General features: G+C 38.2%; 2 protein-coding genes across 2 annotated transcripts in view; one reads left to right on the top strand and one right to left on the bottom strand.

Moving 5' to 3' along the window:
• The window catches only part of LOC127619534 (uncharacterized), a 202,635-nt gene that overhangs the window by 88,424 nt on the left and 89,974 nt on the right, over positions 1 to 24,237 (top strand). The window lies entirely within an intron of this gene.
• The window catches only part of LOC127619533 (triple functional domain protein-like), a 101,052-nt gene that overhangs the window by 64,554 nt on the left and 12,261 nt on the right, over positions 1 to 24,237 (bottom strand). Inside the window, exons 2-7 of the mRNA XM_052092378.1 lie at positions 20,505 to 20,579; positions 14,845 to 14,959; positions 9,368 to 9,560; positions 5,223 to 5,765; positions 4,242 to 4,364; positions 1,063 to 1,254 (exon numbers count right to left, since the gene is read on the bottom strand). Coding sequence (XP_051948338.1) covers positions 1,063 to 1,254; positions 4,242 to 4,364; positions 5,223 to 5,765; positions 9,368 to 9,560; positions 14,845 to 14,959; positions 20,505 to 20,579 — 1,241 coding nt within the window. The remainder of the gene's footprint in view (positions 1 to 1,062; positions 1,255 to 4,241; positions 4,365 to 5,222; positions 5,766 to 9,367; positions 9,561 to 14,844; positions 14,960 to 20,504; positions 20,580 to 24,237) is intronic.

Below are 24,237 nucleotides of genomic sequence, written 5' to 3'. Positions count from 1 at the left end.
TCACTTTCATGAAGGACAAGTGAATACTGAAAATTCAAAGAAACAGCTATGTTTTGTGTTGATCTGTTAAGCATGCATTCTCTTGTCTGCCATCTTTTTGGAATTCTATGGTTTATTGATTATGAGGGTCTTAATGTCAAGTGAACACAATGTCTGATTATCATCAGGATCAGCAATCCATTCCTTTTATGCCTCCTAAACAATACACGACTTTCAAAGATGTCAGATCGTGGTACTATTCATATTAGACGACTTTCTGTCTTGTCATATAAATCGTAGCGTTTTCAAATTACACGAGGAATCAGCGACATGGGTGAACACATTACAAGACATTTCACTGTTGACGAATCCCCGACAGCTCTGCCTGGACTCCAAATTATATTTCACAACAAAGTACATGCGAGAATTGATGAGAGATACGAAAACAAATGCATGATTTGTATGACATGTTAAGCGTTTCACTCTTCTCTTTCTCCACCCGGTTGTGGTACAGTTCAGATGAAACATAAAATCTTGTGTTCCTGCCAGTGTTCAATAATTATTCCTCCATTGCTTCGGTCCAATGTGACTTTCTCAATACTGCAGCCTGTTGCAGGTACATCAGGACTCACACTGAAACTTCCCGTGACTGGTTTCTTATTCTCTCATTTGCTGTAGGTCAACGCTGCAGTTGTATTCAGTCAAAATATATTTCACATTGTGCGATTTGGAATCGCCGACTGGTCCAGATATATAACACTGTAAATATCTCGCTGACATTCGCGATTCTCTCAGATCACGTCTTTGATAATTCATACATTGTGATCGTCGCTGACGGGAGCGAGCTCTGATTTGCCTACGACTTCAGGCTTTTGTCAGCGATCACCACAAAACTGTCGGCAAGCAAAAATCGGGCATAAAATCGTGTAGTGTAAACTCTGCATTAATCTCTGTCCATAATTAAACCTCACAAGGTCTTCTACAGTGTACATGATCCCAATTCACACGTATTCACAGATCTCCCTGCTGAGCTGATTGGTATTGGTTATTATTACAACAAATCGTTGCAGCGTTCTCTCTCACCTGGTCGCATTTCTGGTGGAAAGCAGCAGACATCTCCAGCAGGGCGCTCCTCTCGTCAAGTGCGGCAGCAAATGCCTTCCACTCCTGCTCCAGCTGACCTGAGATCTGTTTGATCTGCTGTGATGCATAGTGGCCTGCCTCCAGCAGCCGGTTCCCCACCGACATGATGCGGTTAATGTTTACATAAACATTCTGAAGAACCATGACAGAAAAATATGTTCTGTTAGATTGACAGTTTGGGATTTTAACACAGGTTTTTTTTAACATCATTTCACACAAATTTTTAACATACTGTTAATTGATCCTATACATTTAATTATATGGTACCATGACATTCTTGAATTCTAATTTTCCATAACTGCATAGCTTTTTAAGGAATATTCCGGGTTAAATACAAGTTAAAAATCAATCTACAGCATTTGTGGCATAATATTGGTTATCGCAAAAATTATTTTGACTTGCCCCTCTTTTTCTACAAAAAAAAAAATATAAACGAAAAATCGAGGTTACAGTGAGGCTCTTACAATGGAAGTGAATGTGGGGGCAATCTGTTAAACATTAAAATACTATGTCAAAAGTATAGCCAAAAGACATAAAAAATAACTAACATAACATAATAACTTGTTATTATTTTAATTAAAACATAATTTTCGTGTGATAAAATCACTAACTAATCTTTTCTGTGTACAGTTATGGCCAAATTTACAACTTTGTTGCCATGACGATGTAATGTCATTGTCAACAAACCCTAAAATGACTGAAAAACTGATGATTTAAACTACTTTACAGCTAAAATAATACATGAGTTTTAGCAGAAGAATTAATGTAAGGTTTGTAAATATTATTTCCACCTTTAAACCCTCCAAAAAATTGCCCAATTCACTTCCATTGTAATTGTCTCACTGCAACTTCGATTTTAACTTTTTTTTAGTGGTAATCCACATTATGCCACAAAGTTCCATATCACTTTGCCATGTGCTTTACAAACTAGTGATGGTAACATGGGCTGTTTTAAGCAAGACCCTTAATTGGAGAACATAGCTGGACAGTTGGAACATGCCTTATAACATAAAATAGACATATAGACATGTGGTAACCCTGGTTTAAGCAGAATAATTGACTGCCGACTGTTGATTTAATGAAAATGAAGGCATTACCACCTCAGGTGCATATTACTTTTCAATCATTTTACAACCTATCGTCAACTATTTCTTATAATTATTTCTATAGCATTAAATGTTTCAGTCCCAATCATCCCTTTAAATGAACAGCTCATCGACACATCAATGTGAGGTATGACTTACAGTGTCAGTTTACAAGATTCATACTGCTTCTGAACTGATGCTTTACTGGGATTGTCTGCATAATATACTGCTATCGGGAGACATATGTCTGTTTTTAATGCAAGATGAAGCTCAGCAGCATGCAAGTCTAATAACTTACTTTCTGATCAATAAATTAGAGCTCCAAGTCAGAGCAGGAACAACTAATAGTTCTCATTGAAAATGGATGATGTGCTTTGAGTGTCTGCTTCATTTCTTCTGATAGCTTGAAGAAAGGCTCTTCATTAGCAAAAATATGACACAAGGGATCTATAAAGCTCAACTTTAAAGCAAATTAGGAGGAAAATCAGTGAGTAACTATTAGCTACATAGCTCTTGAATATATCCTATAACAGCTCATAACATGCAGATAAAAAGTAAATTAACATGTTCATGGTTTGGGTTGATCTTCGATGTATAACTATTGGACTCAGGCTCAAATTGGTAAGGTAAAACAGATTTTTTTCAGACAGAGCTGAAACTCTGATATAGTAGTGGGCATTTCCTTTCCGACACGCGCTGTAAGCAGTAGACCAATCACAACAGACTGGGACATCTGACCAATCAGAGCAGAGAAGGCTCTCTGAAAGGAGGATTTTAGAAAGAATGCTTTAGAACGGATCATTTAACAAGTCGTTTTTGACAATGGGAATAAAGGTAATGCTGCAATTTAAATTATAATGAAAGTGTGTTTTGACCTTGGGTGTATGTAAATCTATTTTATAAACCTATAAAACTAAATTAGGCACATTTAAAAACCATAACCAAAATAAAATGTACAGTTTTTCTCTTGGAAAAATTGAAAAAATGTCCAGCTAACAGGAAGTAGCAAATCAAAGTTTAAGTCTTTGATGTAACTAAAACCTATTGACTATTTAAAAGAAAAACAGACAATCCCTTTGATATGTCCCTCCAAAACTTACTGTTTCAATAAGAAATATGACACAGGCAAGAAAATTGTGCACATCAAGCGATTTCATGGGGTCTTTAAACTTTTACATGAACAACTGAACATTTACCACAGCTCAACATGCCTACATCCCCTTTCTACATATTTAAACAGGAAGTGATCAATATTTCTTCCTACAGCAATGGGGCTTTTAAAAGTATGTCCCTTGGTGGGCGGCCACCCAAACAGGAAGCACTTTGGTGGATCATGTCTATACTGATTATTTGATAAGTCACCATTACTGAATACAGAATCAGCTGTTTCATACAGCCTTTAAACAGTATTTTCTGTTTGACATTCATTTCACAGCCTTAAACAGCTAAAGCATCTAAAATACAAGAAAAACACAAGTCTAATGACAGTGTGAATATGAGGGTGGACTTTCAAGAAGTATTATGTGATTCAGGATGTTAGTACTTGCCCAGTGACCTCTTTCAAATACTATATCCAATACTGACTTTTTATGATCTGATGGGGGAAGCGCAAAACCACCATAGACAGACTAAGTGCCCAAAAAAAAATCAGTCCACTTAAATGCCCTTGTACAATATCAGTATCATGTAACAATAAGTCTCATGTAATAAACTTTAGTAATGGAATTACATTTACTTCTGGATGTTTACATAAACTAAATACAATTATAAGATTACTGTTTCAGTTGAGCACATGATATCAGTGTTTATTTGGTTAATAAAGCCCTGGTCACACTACACTTCGCTCCATTCACTCCCATTTAAACCTATCTGAATACGGGAGGCCAGAAACGCAAGTTCATGCCAAGAAATATCACGTTCCACAGAAGTTAGTTCAAGTTTGGTGAACTCTGTGAGTGACAAGTCAAATAATTTTTGGTGGTAATCAACATTATGCCACAATTGCTAATTTGACAAGTGATCTGATCTTCTCACCATGCAGTTCATGGCAAAGTGGTTGTGCTGGGTCTGCAACTCCATGGCGTGGGGGTGGTTGTTGCCGATCTCAGTGTAGCCTGCCAGAAACAGCCCTTTGTTGTGCATGATCCAGTCAAACATCTGCAGAGATACAGCAACCACACACATCAGGCACACATTTGGCTGGAGACTGGTTTATCATACATGTGTGCGTGACCTTGTAATATAAGAAATCCCACTGGCGCATGATGCAGCACGTGCATCATTGTGTTCATACAGCTGATATGGATATAAATAGAAATCATAAAAATGACCCGTTTCTCAGGAGAAAAAAACAGGAGAATGTTTCCTAGTAACACGCAAATCTTCCACCCACTCGGAGAAGCACTTCTATAAATATTTGCGCTATTTAAGAAAGATTCAACATACAGGGTTTACTGCAATTTAATGCAGCGATCTATTCACAATACACAACACCATCCATTCACTATGCCGTTTTTATAGCGTTAAACACCGCACACCACACTTATCTGTATCTCTGAATTTTGTCCTGCATAAAAACTATTTAACAAACAGGATTATTTATAATTCATTTGAAATTCCAATTATGAGACTTTGTGGCCTGACCAAGAACCCTTTGAGAAAGAATCTCATGTGATGCATTTGTGATTTTTTCTCTCCCACCCCTACAAAGTGATCCGGGTCCACTTTATATCACTTCTGTGCAAATTAAAATATATTTAGTAGTCTCATGTTACTGAACAAAACTAATGACACAGATCTACGCTATAAAACAGGGTGTGGACAGAGGAATGTTCTTCCCACTGTCACCATGTATACAATAAGTGTAACTAAAGTCTAGTTGACAAATACCCAATGTGACTAGTGAAAGAACTTATTGACTAGTCAGTGGAACCCCTAACTCATGTACTGGTGAGAGATGATCTGGTAGTCAAGGCTGTAACTCTTTCCTGTCTACTGTGTATGTGATCATCTCACCTTTTCAGCATCCTGTTCGAAAAGCCTGAGTTGAAAGCACTGGTCCAGCTGCAGCTTGCGAATGTGCCAGGCCTGGTGCAGGTTCTGCCTGGTGCTGTGCAGCTTTTCCAGTAGGCCTGAAATGCGGGGCACCAGACCCTGGGTGTCTGCATTGGGCTGTACCTGCCCTTCTCTTTGCCCTGGTGGCACAGGCACAGTTCGGTTAGCATAGCTCTCGCTGCTCTGGATCCTTTGTAGCAGTCTCTGGCCTTCACTGTCCACCTCCTCAACAGGAGCCTTTATCACCCTCTTCTTCAGGGCTGCGTGCTCCTCTATCATCCGTCGAGCTCCCTCTAAGTCCTGTGGGAAATCTTTGCGTGTGACCGTTTCCTGCATCTCCTCCAAGCGGGCAAGCAAGTGCCGGGCGTTGCCTGTGAAGTCCTCAAAGGCCACGCGGATCTCTATCCATTCCTCGTGGTTGTAGTCCAGGCTGCCCTCAAAGTCGGGCGTCAACTGGGATGGGTCCACCACCTTGGATAAGCCCTCCAGGGACACCATGGTGGTCTGAAGTTGGGAGTGAGGGATGAATAGAGGGATAAAGATATGGAAGGAATGGATTTATTTAATAGGAAAAGATGGTAAAGTAGAAAGTAAGAAAATTGAAAAGAGGGATGGAATAATAAGGGTAGTGTGGCAAGGGAGAAAATGTAGGGGGTGAAATATGAAAATTAATCAATATGCACAGCAACAGACTGCACAATATGACTTTTTAAAAGCCCTAAAACCTACATGAATTGATGCTGCCATTCCAGGCTGCGTTAATGACCACCAAGGCGGAATCTCTATTTTTAACCGGGGCATAAATTTAATTTCATACTGCTATTCAGGGACCGCCTGAGGTCCAAATTACCTAGAGAAAGGCAGACTCCCAGTTCGAAGCACGAGGGGACGATAAAGGGCAGTATTACCAACCGGCACAGCAGTAACACAAACCAGCATTCAGCTTTAAACTACCTGAAGCAAGAAGGAAGTCTCAAGTAACATGTAAATCAGATAATAAACAAAGGCTAAGGCAAACGGGCAAAAATTTTCTTGCAAGAGATGTTTGAGGTGAACAAAATGGTTAAAGGTTAATTATATAATTTCAGTACCAACAGCAACATTTAAAGTAACTACAAAAATAAGGAGTGTTTTCAAACAGGATTCCTTGTCTGCCCATGTTTATGATTGGTCCCACACCAAAATCAAGTCGGATACGTCAGGATGCTCAAACAGATTCAACCTACAAATGGCTTACAGCTTAATCTCCATATTAAGCTAGGAAAGAAGTATTTTAACATTGAAAAACGTATACATCACCAGTGCTTAGTTTAATCTGTTTAGTCAAGACAGACAATTTTCCATTAATTTCTCCCATCAATTTATGCCTGACAGTACATATTAAATATTGTAGATTTTTGTATGTATTCTCTACCTGAGAGAGCTACATAAAAGGTAAGTTATTCTTTATACAGATTAATTGGGAAGACAGAAACACAGGGTTACAAAAGCAAGTGAGTGGGCTTTATCAAAGCCACAAAGAAAAGGAGAGCGTGGAGGTGTGCGTCTCTTTTGTGAAGTCAAGGTAAATGCACCCCACCGGTATTCATTCAATCAAGTCCTGCTGTCAAGCAGACATCTGCAGCTTTTTACAGACAATCAAAAGAAGCATTCTGCACATCAGTCCACAAACTCCAGTGAAAATAATGCAGGTTATGAAATGCATTTATTTTTCACCGTCTGTTCTTATTTTGTTGTTGGGTAATTATCAGAAATGTGGCATGTCATGAACAGTGGGCGAGATGAGAGCCTGTAGCTGTTCGTATGACAAATTCCTTGACCCTGCCCACTAGAAACATTTCATCATGTGTTGTGCTGAACACTTGTTTGGACTTACAGAAACCATCTGATTGTAGGGAGTGCTAAAGATCCTCCCACTGACATTCACTCAAAGAATATTAAAGTATTCTGTAACAAGGTAAGCTGTAAAATGAGTCAAGGAGCAAGAAGGGAGGAGTTCTTTTTAAGGGTGACTGCAATATGTTGAACTGTGATTGGCCAATGTATCAAAGGGCAAAATTAAGGGAAATCCTCACAATTGAATGCTATAAATACGAAAGCTCCTGCTTCTAGTTTAAACTTCCATGCTTTAACAAGAGCCACAACACACATGCTCAGCTGTTTTAATGGTACACACCAAAGTCTTCTCTTGTTTTTATATAAAGCTAACTATAACTACTATAAACTAACCCTAACCAACATCCTAAACCAAACCCTAACAGAAAGCGTTGTACATTACTAGAATTTAAAAAATCATTATTTAATTTAGGCTTTGTATGGATTGTTTTTCTAAATAAGGAGATTCCAAAATGTCCCTAATGGGAGGTTTTATCCAATTCAGTTCACTTCTGGGTACAAATTTGTCTGCAAACTATAGCGAAGTACATCAATGTATGCATGCACAAACAAACACACAATAGTTTTACTCCAATAAAAACAAACATCATCTTGCTCAAATAAAAAGGGCAGCATCACATTAGATCAGGTGACACTTTCCACTCTCACGGCTCTATGACTGAATACAAAGTTATACAAGCGTTGTGTGTAAGCTAGCTCAATCGAAAACACAGAATGATGCATACGAATATGGCAAAAGCATTTCTGCTGCATCCACATTTACATTTACCCAGTCAATCCACTCCCCCACACACACGGGCAGCACATCAACACCCACACATTCCCACATGACCAGAGCTGCCTTCACACAAAGATAGATCACATTTCACCAAAATATTGCAGATAATTCTTTAATATAATCAAATGCTGTGATGAGCGTTAGCCCATTTCACCTGACATTTAAAATGATCATGTGCCTAGTTACGATAACTTTATTCTCAAAACTCTGAAATGTTTTTACATTTTTAAAACAAAATTGGCATTTCATTTTTCATGGTTTATTAACGTTTAATCCAAGCAAAAGCACTAATTTTGACACTGCTAATAAATACCATTCGGATTAACAGAATGGCCCTAATATAGCGGCACTTAAGCATATTAAAATCTGCAACAATTAATCATTCAGCATGTCTTCCAATGTAGCATTAGATAATAGGCAGTTATAGAGGGTACGGCAGGGCAACACACTGAAATTCTTATAATATTTGCAGTTATTTTGAAAATTGCAAATGCAAAAAAAATTGCATTAGTGTTAGGAAGTTTGATAAATTTTTGTGAATTTCATTGGTTCAGAGAGTGTTTACATGCATGCTCTTAAACCAATTATGCTTAAGCCAACAATGTCTAAAGTCATGCAAATGCCTTTAACAGCATTCTTTTATGGGTCATAAAAGGTTTAACCCGTTGATACACACCCCTTTTTGAGCACAAACCATGAAAATGACATACCTGAACTTAAATGGTTGTATTTACTGGACCCTTTGGAGTATGGACACAGTTGTAGTATCTTTTGAAAGAAGACACTTTGGGCTTTATTTCCCAATAAGAATTAATATAGGTTGTTATTATTTAAAGTTAGAGAAGCTGAAGTTTATAGTAATGGAAATATTTTGCGCTGAACATGTTTTATAATCGAAAAAAAAACAAAAAACAATAATAAAAGTGCCAAGACAACCCAGAAATACAATGTTCTCAAAGCCACAAGTCTAAAGAATTTAAGTTTCAAATTCGAAGATGATCTAGAAAAGTAGACCTTATTCAGAGTAGTGCCATTTTTCATTTTTGACTGGAGTGAACATGAGGCTGTGAGGGAAAGTCTCTTCTGTAGCATGCAATTTATAAAGCTCCTACATCACATCTAATTTCTTTTCAATATTTCGATCAACACAGCTTTAAACAACACTACAAACCATTAAAGATACTGCAAGTCTTTCCCTTCACAGCACTGTTTTTGTTCCTGTATAAATAAAATATCATCAGCACATGCATAAATAGAGATCTACATTGAATAACATCAAAAAGCTAAAAAATATTTTATATAAATTTTCTTTTGCTATGGAGGAAGAGAGCCTGACGATGTCAACATCCACCTCCAGCAACGCCCCTTAACACAACGACCCAAGCAAGAGATGCTCTCATCCATTAAAACATCACATTAAAAATTCCTGTACCTCAAACTCAAACTTGGAGCTGCCAAAGTTGGTCCTCTGTTTCTGCCAGAAGTTGTCTGGTTTAATGATCAGGGTGATGTGAATGCAGCAGGGAAATGATTCCTGCAAGATCTTCAGCAGCGGCTTGATGGAATCCCATTTGGAGCCACGCATGTCCACGATGACTGTAAAGCCATGTTTGCACACATCCTCGCTGAAGAAAGAGAGATAGAACAAAATATGAGCTTTAATCCTCTCTGAATTACATAATGTATGGTGCATCCTCCCATCAGCCTCCCAGCTAGAAGAGAACACAACCGCTATGCATGAAAACAATTGTGCAGGAGCAACTACACCCTAAGCAGAGGAAAACATATTTTTCCCCATCAAAGAAATCAATGCACATACAGAGGAGGCAGATGAAGAGCATGAAAGCCAAATCATAGTTCTTACCCATGAAGCACAGCTGCAAAATGTACACAAACAGCATCATCAGGAGAGAACGAAACCTGTTTCCAGACAGCTAATTATATGAAGGCCCTCTGTATCCAATCTGTTGAGTTTCTACCTGTCTTTCTAAACATCCAGCTTTATCATAATACATGTACTGAACACATCAGTTTGACAGTCTTTTACAATAAATTTCAGTGTCTCTCTTGCAATTCTATCAGTCAAACATCTGCCTTTGCAGCTTCATCTAAGAAAGTGTCTAATCAATGATTTGTCTGTCATGACGAGCTGTAGAGCTCCATGCAGATGAACACACAGCCTGTGTGACTGCGACACTGCTTTCTACTCTCTCTCTCGCTCTCTCTCTCTCTCTCTCTCTCTCTCTCTCTCTCGCACTGGTTGCTCACCCTCCCACTTTCCCTGCACACTCGCCTGCTCTCCATTTCTAAAGATCTATGCCCCTCGCACACCCTCTCTCTCGCTCTCTCTCTCTCTCTCTCTCTCTCTCTCTCTTTCTCTTTTTTTCTGGATTTCTCTCTAAGGGATTGACTTTGTATCTGTAGAGCTCTCTCTCACTGGTGTGAGTGTGTGGGTGCAGGGGACAGAGTTGTGAGCGTGAGGATGATGAGAGGAGGAAGAGTTGTTGGCAGAAGCTGAACTGCGGCAGGTTCTTGATCATGCCCACGCTGCCTTTCCCACCAACAACTCTCTCTATCGCCCCCTCATTTGTTTCTTGCACATCTAAATCTTTAACTTGTCTCCTCCCTCCATGAAAAAAAAGAGCATTGAGATACTAAATTCACTGCAACGTTATTGGCAATGAAAAAGTTACATTGTATTTATGGTAGGGCTGAGAAACAGAATTAAATTTTTTACTGAAATATTACCAAAACTTGAATTATATTCAAATTTGAAAGACATTATTTCAGGTCGGGGGGAAATAAACAAGCCATCTGATTTTTAAATTGACATTGTCCTACAAAAGGCCACAACAAATCAAAATAAACCATTCAGCACTGTGTTGTAGTGATGATTAATTGTAAAGCCATATCTAGCTGTAAACAAATATGTGTAAAATGAAAGTCAAAAAGAATTACCCAGTTCATATTCTTAAATATTAAGTAAAAAAGTAAAAGGAGAAAAGATACGCTTCAACAGATGGTTCTATGTAAACGTATGGGGCTTTTCCACTGCACGGTACAACTCGACTCAACTCGGCTCGCATTTTGGAGTTTTTTTGTGGATAGTACCGGATACTTTTTTTAGTACCACCTCGGTCGAGGCTCCAAGCGAGCCGAGCAGATCCTAAATGTGACGCCAAAACCCTGCAGATCACTGATTGGTCATCCCGATTGGGAGAATCATCAGCTACCAGCGTCACTAGATTTGCAACACGGGACATCAACCTGCTAGTATCAAGTTAGCTACAGCGATAACAGTATAATTTATTCACGCGACTTTCGAATTGTAAAAAGAAATGATTGTGCGTAAAACCATACCGTGGTCAATAAACGAGGTGCAGACGTTCCTCTCGTTAGTGACGAATGATGCAACGTGAATCTAAAAATTCTTTCAGGAAGTGTCTCAGCTGTTGGCCGCACACGTCTACCTACCAACAATGTAGGGAAAAGTAAAAAAAACAACAACTTAAAAGTGACTACAGAACCATCAAGGAAAAGTGGAAGTGGTTCGACTAAATGGACGCCATCTAGACAAGCGAGCAATGGGAGGGAGAGTGCCCTGGAACAGTTCGAGTCGAACTGTAACGTGCTGTGGAAAAGTGCCATTAGTCTTGCACAGTAGCCTATACTGATGCCATAGTATTATCACGGACTTGAGCTTCATAATACCAGTGGTACCACAGTGTTATTCATTAAAAATTGTTTTATGTACATACCAAATGCTTTTGCAGCAAGATGCTGATAAGAGAACAAGGCATAGCCAAGACACAACCGCCAAAGACCTCTGCCTTTGGGGCCGTTCATTCTGAACACGTCTGTCTTTATTTAAGCATGCGCTACATGGACGTCTTTCTTTGCACTGCATCTGCTTTAGCCCAAGAATTCAAGTCTACATTAGTACTATAAATTCGACAAATATTTGAATTTTGAATCGACAGCCTTATTAAACGGGTATTTACTACTCTAAATTTTGATTTATTTCTGACTGCACCATATCTAAAGATCTATTCAGGGTTCAACACAAGTTAAGGTATCGACAGCATTTGTAGCATAATGTTGATTACCACAAAAACATTTTTTGACTTTTCTCTCTTATTCTTTATGTATAAAATAAATAAATAAATGAAAAACTGGGTAACAGTGATGCGTTTACACTGTAAGTGAATGGGGCAAATCCATAAACGTAAAATTACGCACTGTTTCAAAAGTATAACAACAAGATATATACAATATGCACGTTAACGTGATTTTAGTGTGATAAAATCGCTGACTAACCTTTTCTGTTTTAAGATATATCCAATTATTTTACTTGGTTGCCATGATAATGTAAAGCCGCAAACCCTAAAACGACCGTAAAAATATTACAGCTCAAATAATACACAAGTTTTAACTGAAGAATTAATGTTAGTTCATTTAAGCTTAAATTTCTGCCCTTAAACCCTCCAAAAATTGGCCCCATTTACTTCCCATTATAAGAGATTCACTGTAGCCTCAAAATAACGAGTCAAAATTATCTTTTGTGGTAATAAATAGTATGCCACAAATGCTGTCAATTGAACGTAACTTGTATTGAACCTGGAAACTACCCTTAAAGCATTTTAAGGGTGCTCTAACACCAGCACTTTTAGTGAGCACCCAGGGTCGAAAGATGTTAAAAGTTTGGTTAATTTGGATGATGTGAATGCTGTTTTCCGAACTCGGGTGCACACAGGGTCCACTTGAAAAGGTGGTGTTGGGTACGGTTCATGTGAACTCTGCTACGGTTTGCTGCTGATATGAACTTAACCGTACCAAATCGCGGAAGTGAACCACTTGCGATGACGTATAATTTGCATCTTTGCAGGCTCGCAATCACAATTATTGTGGTATAATCCATTTCTCATACCTGCTTGTCTCCAAATAAATCCCCTTCAAAGAGCAGCTCACATTCTTCACATCTCTTGCAACACATCCGCAGGCTCATGACAGACAGATGCTAATATTCATAACATCACTGCACATTCAATGCATTCGCAGGAGACGAAAAAGTGTTTTCTGTGCATGGCAAGTTTTTGTGGTAAATCCAAAAGAGACAAACTTTAATACTTCACTTAACACAGTGACATCTTCGAGTTGTACCTAGATACAGTGGTAAACAGCTGCCGCTTGTACTAACGTTGATGACGTAATTGGACCGCGCTTACCATGACCCAAATAATATGAAGTTAACAGAAACCAGCGGGGGCAGCGAGAGGTGGAAGAAACTAACTCCGGTTCAGTCCAAGCAATCAAACCAAGTGTGAAAGCACCCTAAGGCATCAACAACTACCTCATGATATGATACACATCACGATACATATGTCACGATGCAACATGATGCATCAGAGTATCACAATTGGATTGATACTGCACAAAATACAAAGAGACCCAGCATTCTGTTAGAGGTCGATAATAAAAATATACGGATACAAGGGTCTAAAGCACCAATACAATATCATCAGTAGAAGAACTGTGATATATTGACATTTGATTATATCAGCACAGCCTTCGAGCAAAGTTGCAATGATACTTGGAAACTGTAAACAGCCAACATTTAGGCAACTAAACTATAATACTTGGAATAATTTTTAATTCTGATATTAATCAATACAACTATTTAATGAAAATTGTTCATATCAATGTGTTATATCACATTGCTGTTGCTACCATTTTATAAAAGCAATAAGCCACTTGAGGCCTTGCCCGTGGTAAATCACTGTAATGCATAACCTTGAGTGGTTTTTGCTTTATTAAATACGACAAATAGTCTAAAAATGGTTTTATATTGAAATGAGATGAAGGTCCACATGGCCATGTTGCTCTCTCCTCTACAATCAATTCTGAAGAAATGGAATGGGGAAAACAAGTGTTAAAATGCTATAAACATCACTGTGTGCTCTCTGCACCACACAAGAGTTACAACCCTCATGCTCCGACTAATGGACCCTAAACGCACCGTGAACAAATGGATTTAGAGAGCATGACCACTCGACACAGCGGTTTAGAGAGGAATTGAACTCAATGGGCCAGGCTCATTCATATTTGCCAAGCAAACCAACAGATCACATATAAAGACACAGCATCTCTAGTTTACAAGTTAATTTAAAGATCAATGCACCTGACAGTGAGAAAAAAGAAACATTACTGTGTTGAGCAGCATGAGAGGTAAAACAGGAAGTGGTACAATTCACATTTCATATGTTTGTAACCTCTATTCATCCATCCATCTATCTATCATTCTACCATCCATCTATCTCTGTCCATCCATCCATCCATCTATCAATTTACCATCCATCTATGTCCATCAATCCATCCATCTATATCATTCTACCATCCATCTATCTCTATCCATCCATCCATCCATCCATCCATCTATCAATTTACCATCCATCTATGTCCATCAATCCATCCATCTATATCATTCTACCATCCATCTATCTCTGTCCATCCATCCATATATCTATCATCAAAGGTTTGGATATATTTGCATGAATTAATGTTTCTCATAATCCTAAAAGTCTTTTGATCTATTTTGTATTTGCTCTTGGTCTAATTCGTTCTTGAAATATGTTTAGTAGACACATATTAATTGTGCTTTTGTTTGAATTTCTTGGCAAAATCAAAATAATTTAATATTTGAAATTGACAATTGGACCTGATAGTGAATGAAAAGCAGCCAAAAAGTGTCCTGCATACATGAGAACTTCAATACTGTTTAAAAGGAGCATGACATGGGTGGGGACTAGTGGGTGGCATTTGCTCAGAATGAGTAGTACAGTGTGAGTGGAGGGGGTGTGGACTGGTAGGCTGGGCTTGTTCTAAGTGAGCAGTAAGTTTGTGGGGGAGTACCTAGGGATGCCGGCGAGGTAGGCAATGAGTCTGCGGAGATCCTCTTGCCGTATTCTGTCGTGGTTGGTTCTTGATGGGAATGTTAAAACTGGACCACCCCGCTTGTCTCTGCCCCCTGGAGAACAGAAAGGGTTAAAGGGGAGAAAATGCAATATTAAGTCAGCTGATGGAGACAAGACAGACTGAACTGGCATCACAAGGCAAAGTTCATGCCTTATCTGTTCTGTTCACTTTCCAGTATATTTTCCAATATGTGCTAGAATGTTTCTGTGTATCAAAGGGTGCTTTACAAGATCATGCTTTTCCCTTTATATAGGACTTTAGAGAACAGTGCTTTTACGGAAAGCTCAAGGGCCACCAAATGGGATCCCTTTAGAACCCACTGTTATATATTACTGAGGCAAGGTGACTGATGTGGTATTAGGCATTACCAAAATCTTACCATATGTATGAATAATTTTATATGACAGTAAGGGTAAATATCACAATATATATCTTATGTCTTGTATAGTACTTTACCATGATGTTATGCCATTTTTATTTAAATAATTTTTTGATAATCCAGTGAACTATATACTCAACCAAAGAAAAATACTTTATTTGGATTTTGATGGAGGCAAACCAATAGATGTGGTATAAGTGAAAAAAAAAAAAGCTCCACATTACTTGTCAATTGTTTCATGGAAGAAAGTAATGTGGGTTGTGAACAACATTTTTATGAACAGAACAACATATTTTTTTCTTTTTGGGTGAATTATACCTTAAAAGGTTCACCAAAAAAATACAAACACTCTCATCATTTACTCACCCTCATGCCATCCCTGATGTGTATGACTTTGTTCTGCAGAACACAATTTAAGATTGTTAGAGGAATTTTTCAGCTCTGTAGGTCCATACGATGCAAGTGAATGGGTGCCATAATTTTGATGCTCCAAAAAGCACATAAAGGCAGCCTAAAAGTAATCCATAAGACTGCAGTGTTTAAATCCATGTCTTCAGAAGTTACTTGATAGATGTGGGTGAGAAAAAGATCAATATTTAAGTCCATTTTTTGCTAGAAATTCTTATCCTTGCCCAGTAGAATGTATGAAGAATGTGAATCACCAAAAACACAAGAAGAATGTGAAAGTGGAGACTGACTAAGCAGGGAAGAGAATTTATAGTAAAGATTCATAAAAATATTTATCTGTTTTTCACCCACACCTATCGAATCGCTTCTAAAGACATTGATTAATGACTGGTGTCTTGTGGGTTACTTTTATGCCGACCCATGTTATTTTTGGAGCTTCAAAATGTTAGCACCCATTTACTTGCATTGTATGAACCAAAAGAGCTCAGAAATTCTTCTGAAAACCTTCATTTATGTTCTGCTGAATAAAGAAAGTAATACCAGTGTGGCATAAGGGTGTATAAAAAAGATTTTTCATTTTGGGGTGAACTATTCCTTTAAAGGTCCAAGGTCAAGTTTGATTGTTACAACTGACACTGGAAGACAATTGTTTTATGTTTTACTGGCTGAATGAAACACATATGCAACAAACAGACCATACTTCGGTATTTAAAGCAAATTAAATATGGCTTGTACACGACTACACTCACTAGTCAGTCAAAAAAGGGCATTGAATGCAAAACATATGCGAAATGCAGCATATTGCTGGACAGTGGAGTCACACAGCTCTGATTCAAAACCTTGCTGTTGACAGTAACATGCAGTCAATCATTACAGCAACAATTTCATAATCATTCCGAGCCAATATCCCTCAGTATAGGTGTCTTAGCACATATTGAATCACAGTGAAGATGCTACGTGTAACTGTGAGGTATTCCGAGACGAGACTCGATTGTTTTCAAAGCTTAACATCTTAGTAAATCTCTCTGAATAACTCCGCTCTTGTCATTTTACAAGAGATGAGACAAATAAGCTTTTTGCGACTGAGAAAATTTTGAGTTTGTGTGCTGAGAAAAATGTCTTGACTGTACTTAAATTAAGAGCAGCAGACTGCTGTAATCTTCAAAACAATTCAGTTTCACCCAAATGTTTTGACTCACAATACCTTTAGAAATGCACTCACTGAGCACTTTAACACCTACTTATTCATGCGATTATGTAATCAGCCAATAGTGTGGCAAAAGTGCAATGCAAAAATCATGCAGATACAGGTTAGGAGCTTCGGTTAATGTTCACATCAATCATCAGAATGGGGAAAAAATTTGATCAAGTGATTCTGATCATGATTTGTTGGTGCCAGATGGGCTGGTTTGAGTATTTCTGTAACTGCTGATCTCCTGGGATTTTCATGCACAACAGTCTCTAGAGTTTACTAAGAATGGTGGCAAAAACTAAAAACATAAGTGGGCATAATTTCTGCGGATGGAAACACCTTGTACATTGGAGAATGGCCAGACTGATTCAAGCAGTCAGTAAGACTGCGTTAACTCGGATAACCACTCTGTACAATTGTAGTGAGCAGAACAGCATCACAGAACGCACAACAAGTCAACCTTGAGGCAAATGGACTACAACAGCAGAAGACCACGTCTGCCACTTTATTAGGACCATAGTGTTCCTAATAAAGTGCTAGGTGAGTGTATTTCCCTATATATTTTCCTATTATTTAAAGGGGCAGTGAGAGATTGGACAGGAAATTACAGGGAGAAGGGGGGGAGTAAATAAATAATGTTTATGTCAGGGGGATCTCTCAGACACAGTGGTGCCCAAAAAAAGTGTTTATGGACACTTTTGGACACTTATGTAACACTTACAAATGTTTGAATGTCAATGTTGCTACTTAAAACAATATCAAACCAACCTGCATCTGCAAACAAATATTTTTTTTCATAGCCATTTTCATGTTTTACCATTTGAAAAACAAAACAAAAATGTGTGTAATGTTTGCTTGAAAAATATGCTCTTTCTTTGAAATAAATGCCACTTGACATTTTGTTACATAATACAAAGACATTCCTCCATTTTTAATTGTAGATTAAAAGCAACTGCATATATTAATGGGCTACAACGGAGCAAGAATGGTTCTAATTACAACAACCAATATTTCTGCTCAGATTAGCCAGTCTGTAGTCCTTAACAACACCAAGTCCATTGACTTTAAGAAATTACTTATCAATGAGTTCCTAGCCAATCCTCATTCTCTCCTAGCTTCAGTTTATACATGCTATGTTACATAGCTAAAACACCTTAACTCCAGCACAACATACTCACTCAGCGTATTACTACAGTGAATGTGCTGAACACCACTAATGGAGTGTGGATGTAATACGATAATCCATTTTATCCTGTGGCATTAAGGAATAAATAAATAAATAAATAATATGAAATAATAATAACTGAATGGTTAAGTAAAATCACTGTGTGTTAACTCTCTAGGCTATGCAGGTTTGGTTTTTCTTTCTTTTCTTCTTCTTTTTAAACAGCATAGTCACCCTTGTGGATTGTGCCAGTGACAGGATTAGTGCGAGCACGTCAACTGGGCAAAAGCAGAGCGGCTCAAAAGGCACGATCGGGCTTCTATCAGTATGATTGCATATGCGACCCATTTGAATTTTACATGAGAATTTGCTATTTTAAAGTACCATGAAGCAGTTCAACCATCATGTGAAACGTCTCGACAACACCGACATTCTGAACAGCACTAATGAGGGAAAGAGAAATCACCTGCTGCCCAGCACTAGCATCAGTTATAAGACTTAACACATCTACACATCAACAATCTTACTAAAAATGTATCTCAGTTAACAACATTGCAACCCTTGTTGATTGTGCTTATTATTTTATCATGAGACATGTGTATGACAGTTACTCATCCCTATGGAGACAGCCTATGTTTCTGAATCATTTCCATGGTGCAGTGATGGGAAGTCCGATTCTTTTCTGCAAACCTGTTCTTTCGGATGTTTTTTTACAATGAACTGGTTAAAAAAAAATTATTCACCAGTTCATTTACATAATCAAGTCACTATATATAATGCTAATATGCCGGCGTCAAAGAATACAGGCACAAATGCATTCAATAAAGCCATATGTAAGGGCATTTGCTTATAACATTTTATTTAATTAAATTATAAAAATAAGTGTGTTTATCGTCATCTGTGTTTATTGTCATCTGAAACGTTTCGCCCCCTCATTGAAGTCCTTAGTTCACGCATGCTCATCATCTGCTCACTGACCCAGGGCAGGATTGGTAATCTGGCATACCAGGCATTTTCCCGGCACTTTGGGGCTGATCAGGGGCGGACTGGCAATCGGGAGAACTGGGCTGAAATGAGCCACCACGTTATGCAGAATGGGCCACAAAAGTGGGCCACTATATGCTTAACGGGGGAGCGATATGCAAAAAAAGAGACCCTCCCCCCACACAACAACTTCTGGGCCAGTTTCTATGTAAAATCCTGGGGCGATTTCTCTTCCCAGTCCACCCCTGCTGAAGTCAGAAACAGGCGATTCTCAGTTCAGTGTTCTGTTGACTCGAGAACTGCTGTCCTCGGATCAGTACACGGTTGACTCGAGAGCTTTCGCGATCAGAGTGTTCAGTCTGATTTGTGAACTAGTTGGAGCGGTTCATTGCAAAGAAGAGTTGGCAAAAGCAGATATCACCAGTTCTAGGATAATATTACTCCTGGTTATCGGATCATTTCGATTCGGAGTGTCAGGGACAACCGAGAGACAGGTTAAAGGTGCTATATGTAATATTTTTACTGTACTAAGTCATTAGAGAATTAGGAAGCATGCTAAGCTGAAATACTGGCTTCTCTGATAATGCTACAGCCAGTATATTCTACTTTAAATTTTCAATTCCAGGCAGCAATTTCTGTTCATGTTTTGGCCTGTATGATCCTGCCCACTGCCCACTCACCAATAGTATTGACACCACCGGGTTGCCAGATTTGAACAAGTTTGCAGGAAAACACTGCGTGCTGCAGCCATGGAAGCCAGCAAATGAAATGGATCAGAGATTACAGATTCCACCCGACCTAAAAAGCCTCGCCATCCATATATAAAACACCATGACCAGAGGAATAATTAAACAAGGATAAATATTGGAGATGCCTTTGGAAGATGGAGACAGCATAAAGCCCAGAAATCCTTTAAAAAGGATGCTGGGTTGGTTAATTCTGGCAACTAGCATAAGCTTCGAGTCTGGGGCGGGGCATACAACTCTCCAATATTTTGAATTTGGACTGCAGAACCCATTCCAAATGCTTGTCAATTTTAAATATAGCACCTTTAAGATAGAGTAACTTGCGGATCAGTGTTGACTCGAGGCGCAAACTGTTTCAAAAGATTCAGTCCTATTTGGTGAACTAGTTCCAACTCGTTCACTAAAAGAAAAGTTCAAAAGAACGATTCTATCATGAACTGGACATCATAGGAAAAAATGAGCCAAGCAGACATTCAGAGTGTGTGAGAGAGAAAGAGAGAGTGGAAAAAAAACAAACACTTAATCTACATTTTCAGTCTAAACCAACATGCTAACTAACATTCTTGCAAATTACAATATTAAGAAAATTACACGCATAAAAAAAAGCTTGTTCTACATGGCTCAAGTTATGTGTGTGCACAAGTCTGTAAAGCATGCAAAGCTGTTTTTAAATTTTTATAAAAGCACTCAACCGCAGCTAAAACATCATTCAAGACAACACACCTGATAAGAAGGCCACTTTCTCCTTTAGAATGGGCAAAACCTCCATTGCCTTCATCTCTTCATTTCTGCAAAATCCTGAAAAACAAAACAGAATACACGTTAGAGTTGATGCAACAGCGTCATCGGTGCGCGGTATAGCAGTTATCACATGCAGTGACTCACTGAGCCATACTACTCATGCAGTAGGGGTGTAATGATTCATCAATCCAATAATCAACGATCCAAAGTTATCGATTTTTGAAAGATGTACCATTTTTTAATACTCTCATGTCAGTGACGTTCATTTCCGTAAGTGACGAAGCAACCTAATTATATTCGTTTCACTTTATGAGAGCTAAATACGCTTTCATGAGGGACAAGGATGTGTGCATGGGTCTGTGAAGCCAAAATGCGCTTTGCTATCTGTGCGTGCGCACCAACCGGGCTTCCCATGAAAAATATGAGCTCTCGTGACAAAAGCTGAGCGGCTCACATGCTCGATTAATTCGGGCTTCCATCGAGATCGTTGTGCATGCGACCCATTTTAATTTGACATGAAAATTTGCCATTTAAACATACCATGGAGCAACCATAATGTGAAACATCTCGACAACGCCGACATTCTGAACAGTTCAGTTTTAAGACTTCACACATCAACACCCATACTAACATTTATCCCAGTTAACTGTAACAAAATTTTCATTACAACTGTGGAAATTGTAGCCAAAACATTTTGTAGCCAAGAAAACCACAGATATCATGTATAATTATGGGCAAGTAGGCTACTTTCAATTGGATTAAACTGAAAAATAAGCTGTAATCAAACGATTGATGATCACTTGTGTGTGAATTTTTTTCAACATCTGAAGTACCTTATTTTGTTGCAGATGTCCCAATGTGGATACTAAATTTGCACTTTTCAGTGAGCTCAAAATATTCAGATTATGTTTTGGTTGCATTTGAGGGAAAATAATAAAATCAATTGACTGTGTAAAATAGGCACATAATATTGATCGCAGGGTCCTGAATGAAATCAAATCGAAATCGTATGGTGGCAGACTTTGAAGTATCGGCAAATATCAGATCACATGGCAAGAGAATTTATATAATATCGTATCGTGATGAAACATCCGATTTACACCACAATCATGCAGCCAATAAAAATGACAGACTGGTTTGTGTCAATTCCAAGTCCTGCTTTCACCATAGTTTCCTATTCACTCTCTATATCATCTCTACAATACCATCAACAAAACTGGGAAAAAAGCAAAAATTAAAGCTGAACTATGTTTTTTTTTATATATATAAAAATAATTTCTACCATCTAAGCTTAAAATGCGGAGAAACAGAGTAAACCATTCACAAAAAAAAAGTGCAAACACTGGCTCTGTGGTGTTTTTTAAATATTGCTTGGTTTGTTTGAGCAGCCAGAATATCTCTTAATACCAAATCTGCGACGAAAAGTCTATTCACACTGAGACCATGAAGAATTAAACGAAAAACGATTTCACCCCTGTACAATAGGCAGCACTGTTGCTGTTCTACACAAATATTTAGATAAGTTTCCTGCCCGGACCCTTCGGCATGCAGATCTCATTCTAGAGCTCAGATAATTATATTGAACACTATTAGAGCATGCAGAAAAAAAAACAAACACATTACAGCATTTATAATTTTTTGAGAATTGGATATGTTCAGAACAGCATACTAGCATCCTACTCCCAGGGGCAGGTTAACCATTTCTGAGGCCTGAAACAACTGAGGGTTGTCACCATTTTGAAAATGTTACTTTAAAAAATGACATCAAATTGATTTTAAATCATAATTTTAAATTCATCATATCATCTGTTTTAGCCAAGTACATTCAAAATGTTTAATTAAATAAAATTCTAGTTGAAGATAATTAATGCAAGTTTTTCAGTTTTTCAACAATACAGTGATAAAAAAAGCAAAATTTACCTACATATATCTTTATAAAACACTTTTTTTTTTAATGAACAAGGTGTGCAAAACCTACTACTTCACTCACTAACATTTTGGAATTCAGTTGTTATTTATTATGATTATAACCTAACAATTTTACAGTTTTTCATTATCATACATAATGATACAGTATTATTATTACTTTGATGATTTGCTTTATACAATAGTAATATATTTCTGTCTTATTTACTTTCACCTGGAGTTTATATTCTAATGCTGTAGTGTATTGTTCACCATATTGCAAAAGGCTGCATTTTATGTAAGCATTGTAACACTCATAACAGTAACCAGCCCCAGTAAACATACAAAGCAAGGCAGCCCCTCAGCACACTAGAGCAGAAGAAAAAAAATAAAACATTGCAATTTATCCATTTATCAAGCGCTGAAACTTTGCTTGGTGCAGAATAATCTGGAATAATGTTAAACATTGTATAACAGTCCTCTCTTTGCAACCTGAACTTGTTCAAAACTTTAAATCTTTGTGACACCTGAACTAAAAACAGTCTAGACACAGTGCAAAGAATAAAACAGAATCCAGGTGTCTGGATTTTTAATTTGACACAGTGTCTAAAAATGTGCCGGTCCTGCGTGAGGCACTGAAGAAACAGCGAGACACGATGCAGCAGTCACGGACGTTTGTCCAGCGTGTTTACATAGAATAACAATGGAAAATCAGAGCAGATGCACGTAAAAACGTATTTTTCTAACTCATGGGTGAAACAAGCTCAGAAATCCTGTACATTTTCTCATAAATTACAAACCTGAACCCAAAGTCCTACTTGAAAAACTGACCTGTACCCGGCCTACCTCTAACGCGAACCACTCTAAGAGCGCTGACAACAGCTTATTCGTGCATGTACCCAGAATGACATGTCACCCCCTTAAGCAGTTTTTGCAGAGCTTTCCTAACAGTGTGGGCAGGCCCCGACATCTGGGACCCCACACAATGGTTAAACCACCACTGCCTACACCTATGGTCAAAGTATACATTTGTTTCTGTGTTCACGAGATGGCAAAAATAAATAATATATATATTCGTTTTTTTTAAATCACATGCACAGTGTGCATGGATTGACCGCATGCAGTCCAATTTTCCTAGATTTGTGACAGTCATAGTGTGCATGTGTTAAACGTATCAAAAAGGGCATACTTTAAAAGGCTAGAGCGATCGGCTGTGTGCAAAACGTAACATTAGTGTTACAAGGTAACACCATGTACTGAGTCACATGACACCGGGGAGGGAAAACGGCTAATTGGGCCCAATTTGGACATTTTCACTTAGGGGTGCACTCACTTTTGTTGCCAGCGGTTTAGAGATTAATGGCTGTGTGTTGAGTTATTTTGAGGGGACAGCAACTGTACACTGTTATACAAGCTGTACACTCACTACTTTACATTGTAGCAAAGTGTCATTTCTTCAGTGTTGTCACATGAAAAGGTATAATCAAATATTCATTCACTATATATTCATTATATTCTTTTGGGTGCATTATTTAATGTCCAGATGTTGCACCTGTTTTAATAGCAAGCTCCTCTTCATTTTCTTGAATTGTTTGGGAGTCATCCGGTTCTGTGGAGATATGTTTTCTCCAGAGTTTTCCCTGAGTCAAAAATGAAGTAGCATGAGTTATCCCAACCCGCTCTAGCTTTCCTGTAAATTTCGGGACTCGCCTGCACTTGCATAATCTAGAGAAAGCGCATGCAACACTCACATGAAAAACAGATGCGTGTGTCGGATAAGAAACAAAATATTCATATCACACAGCCCTAG

The sequence above is a fragment of the Xyrauchen texanus genome, chromosome 26 (assembly GCF_025860055.1).
Source record: "Xyrauchen texanus isolate HMW12.3.18 chromosome 26, RBS_HiC_50CHRs, whole genome shotgun sequence".
NCBI lineage: Eukaryota > Metazoa > Chordata > Actinopteri > Cypriniformes > Catostomidae > Xyrauchen > Xyrauchen texanus.
Note: the sequence above shows the minus strand (reverse complement) of the source record. Positions and strands in the feature narration are given on the sequence as shown.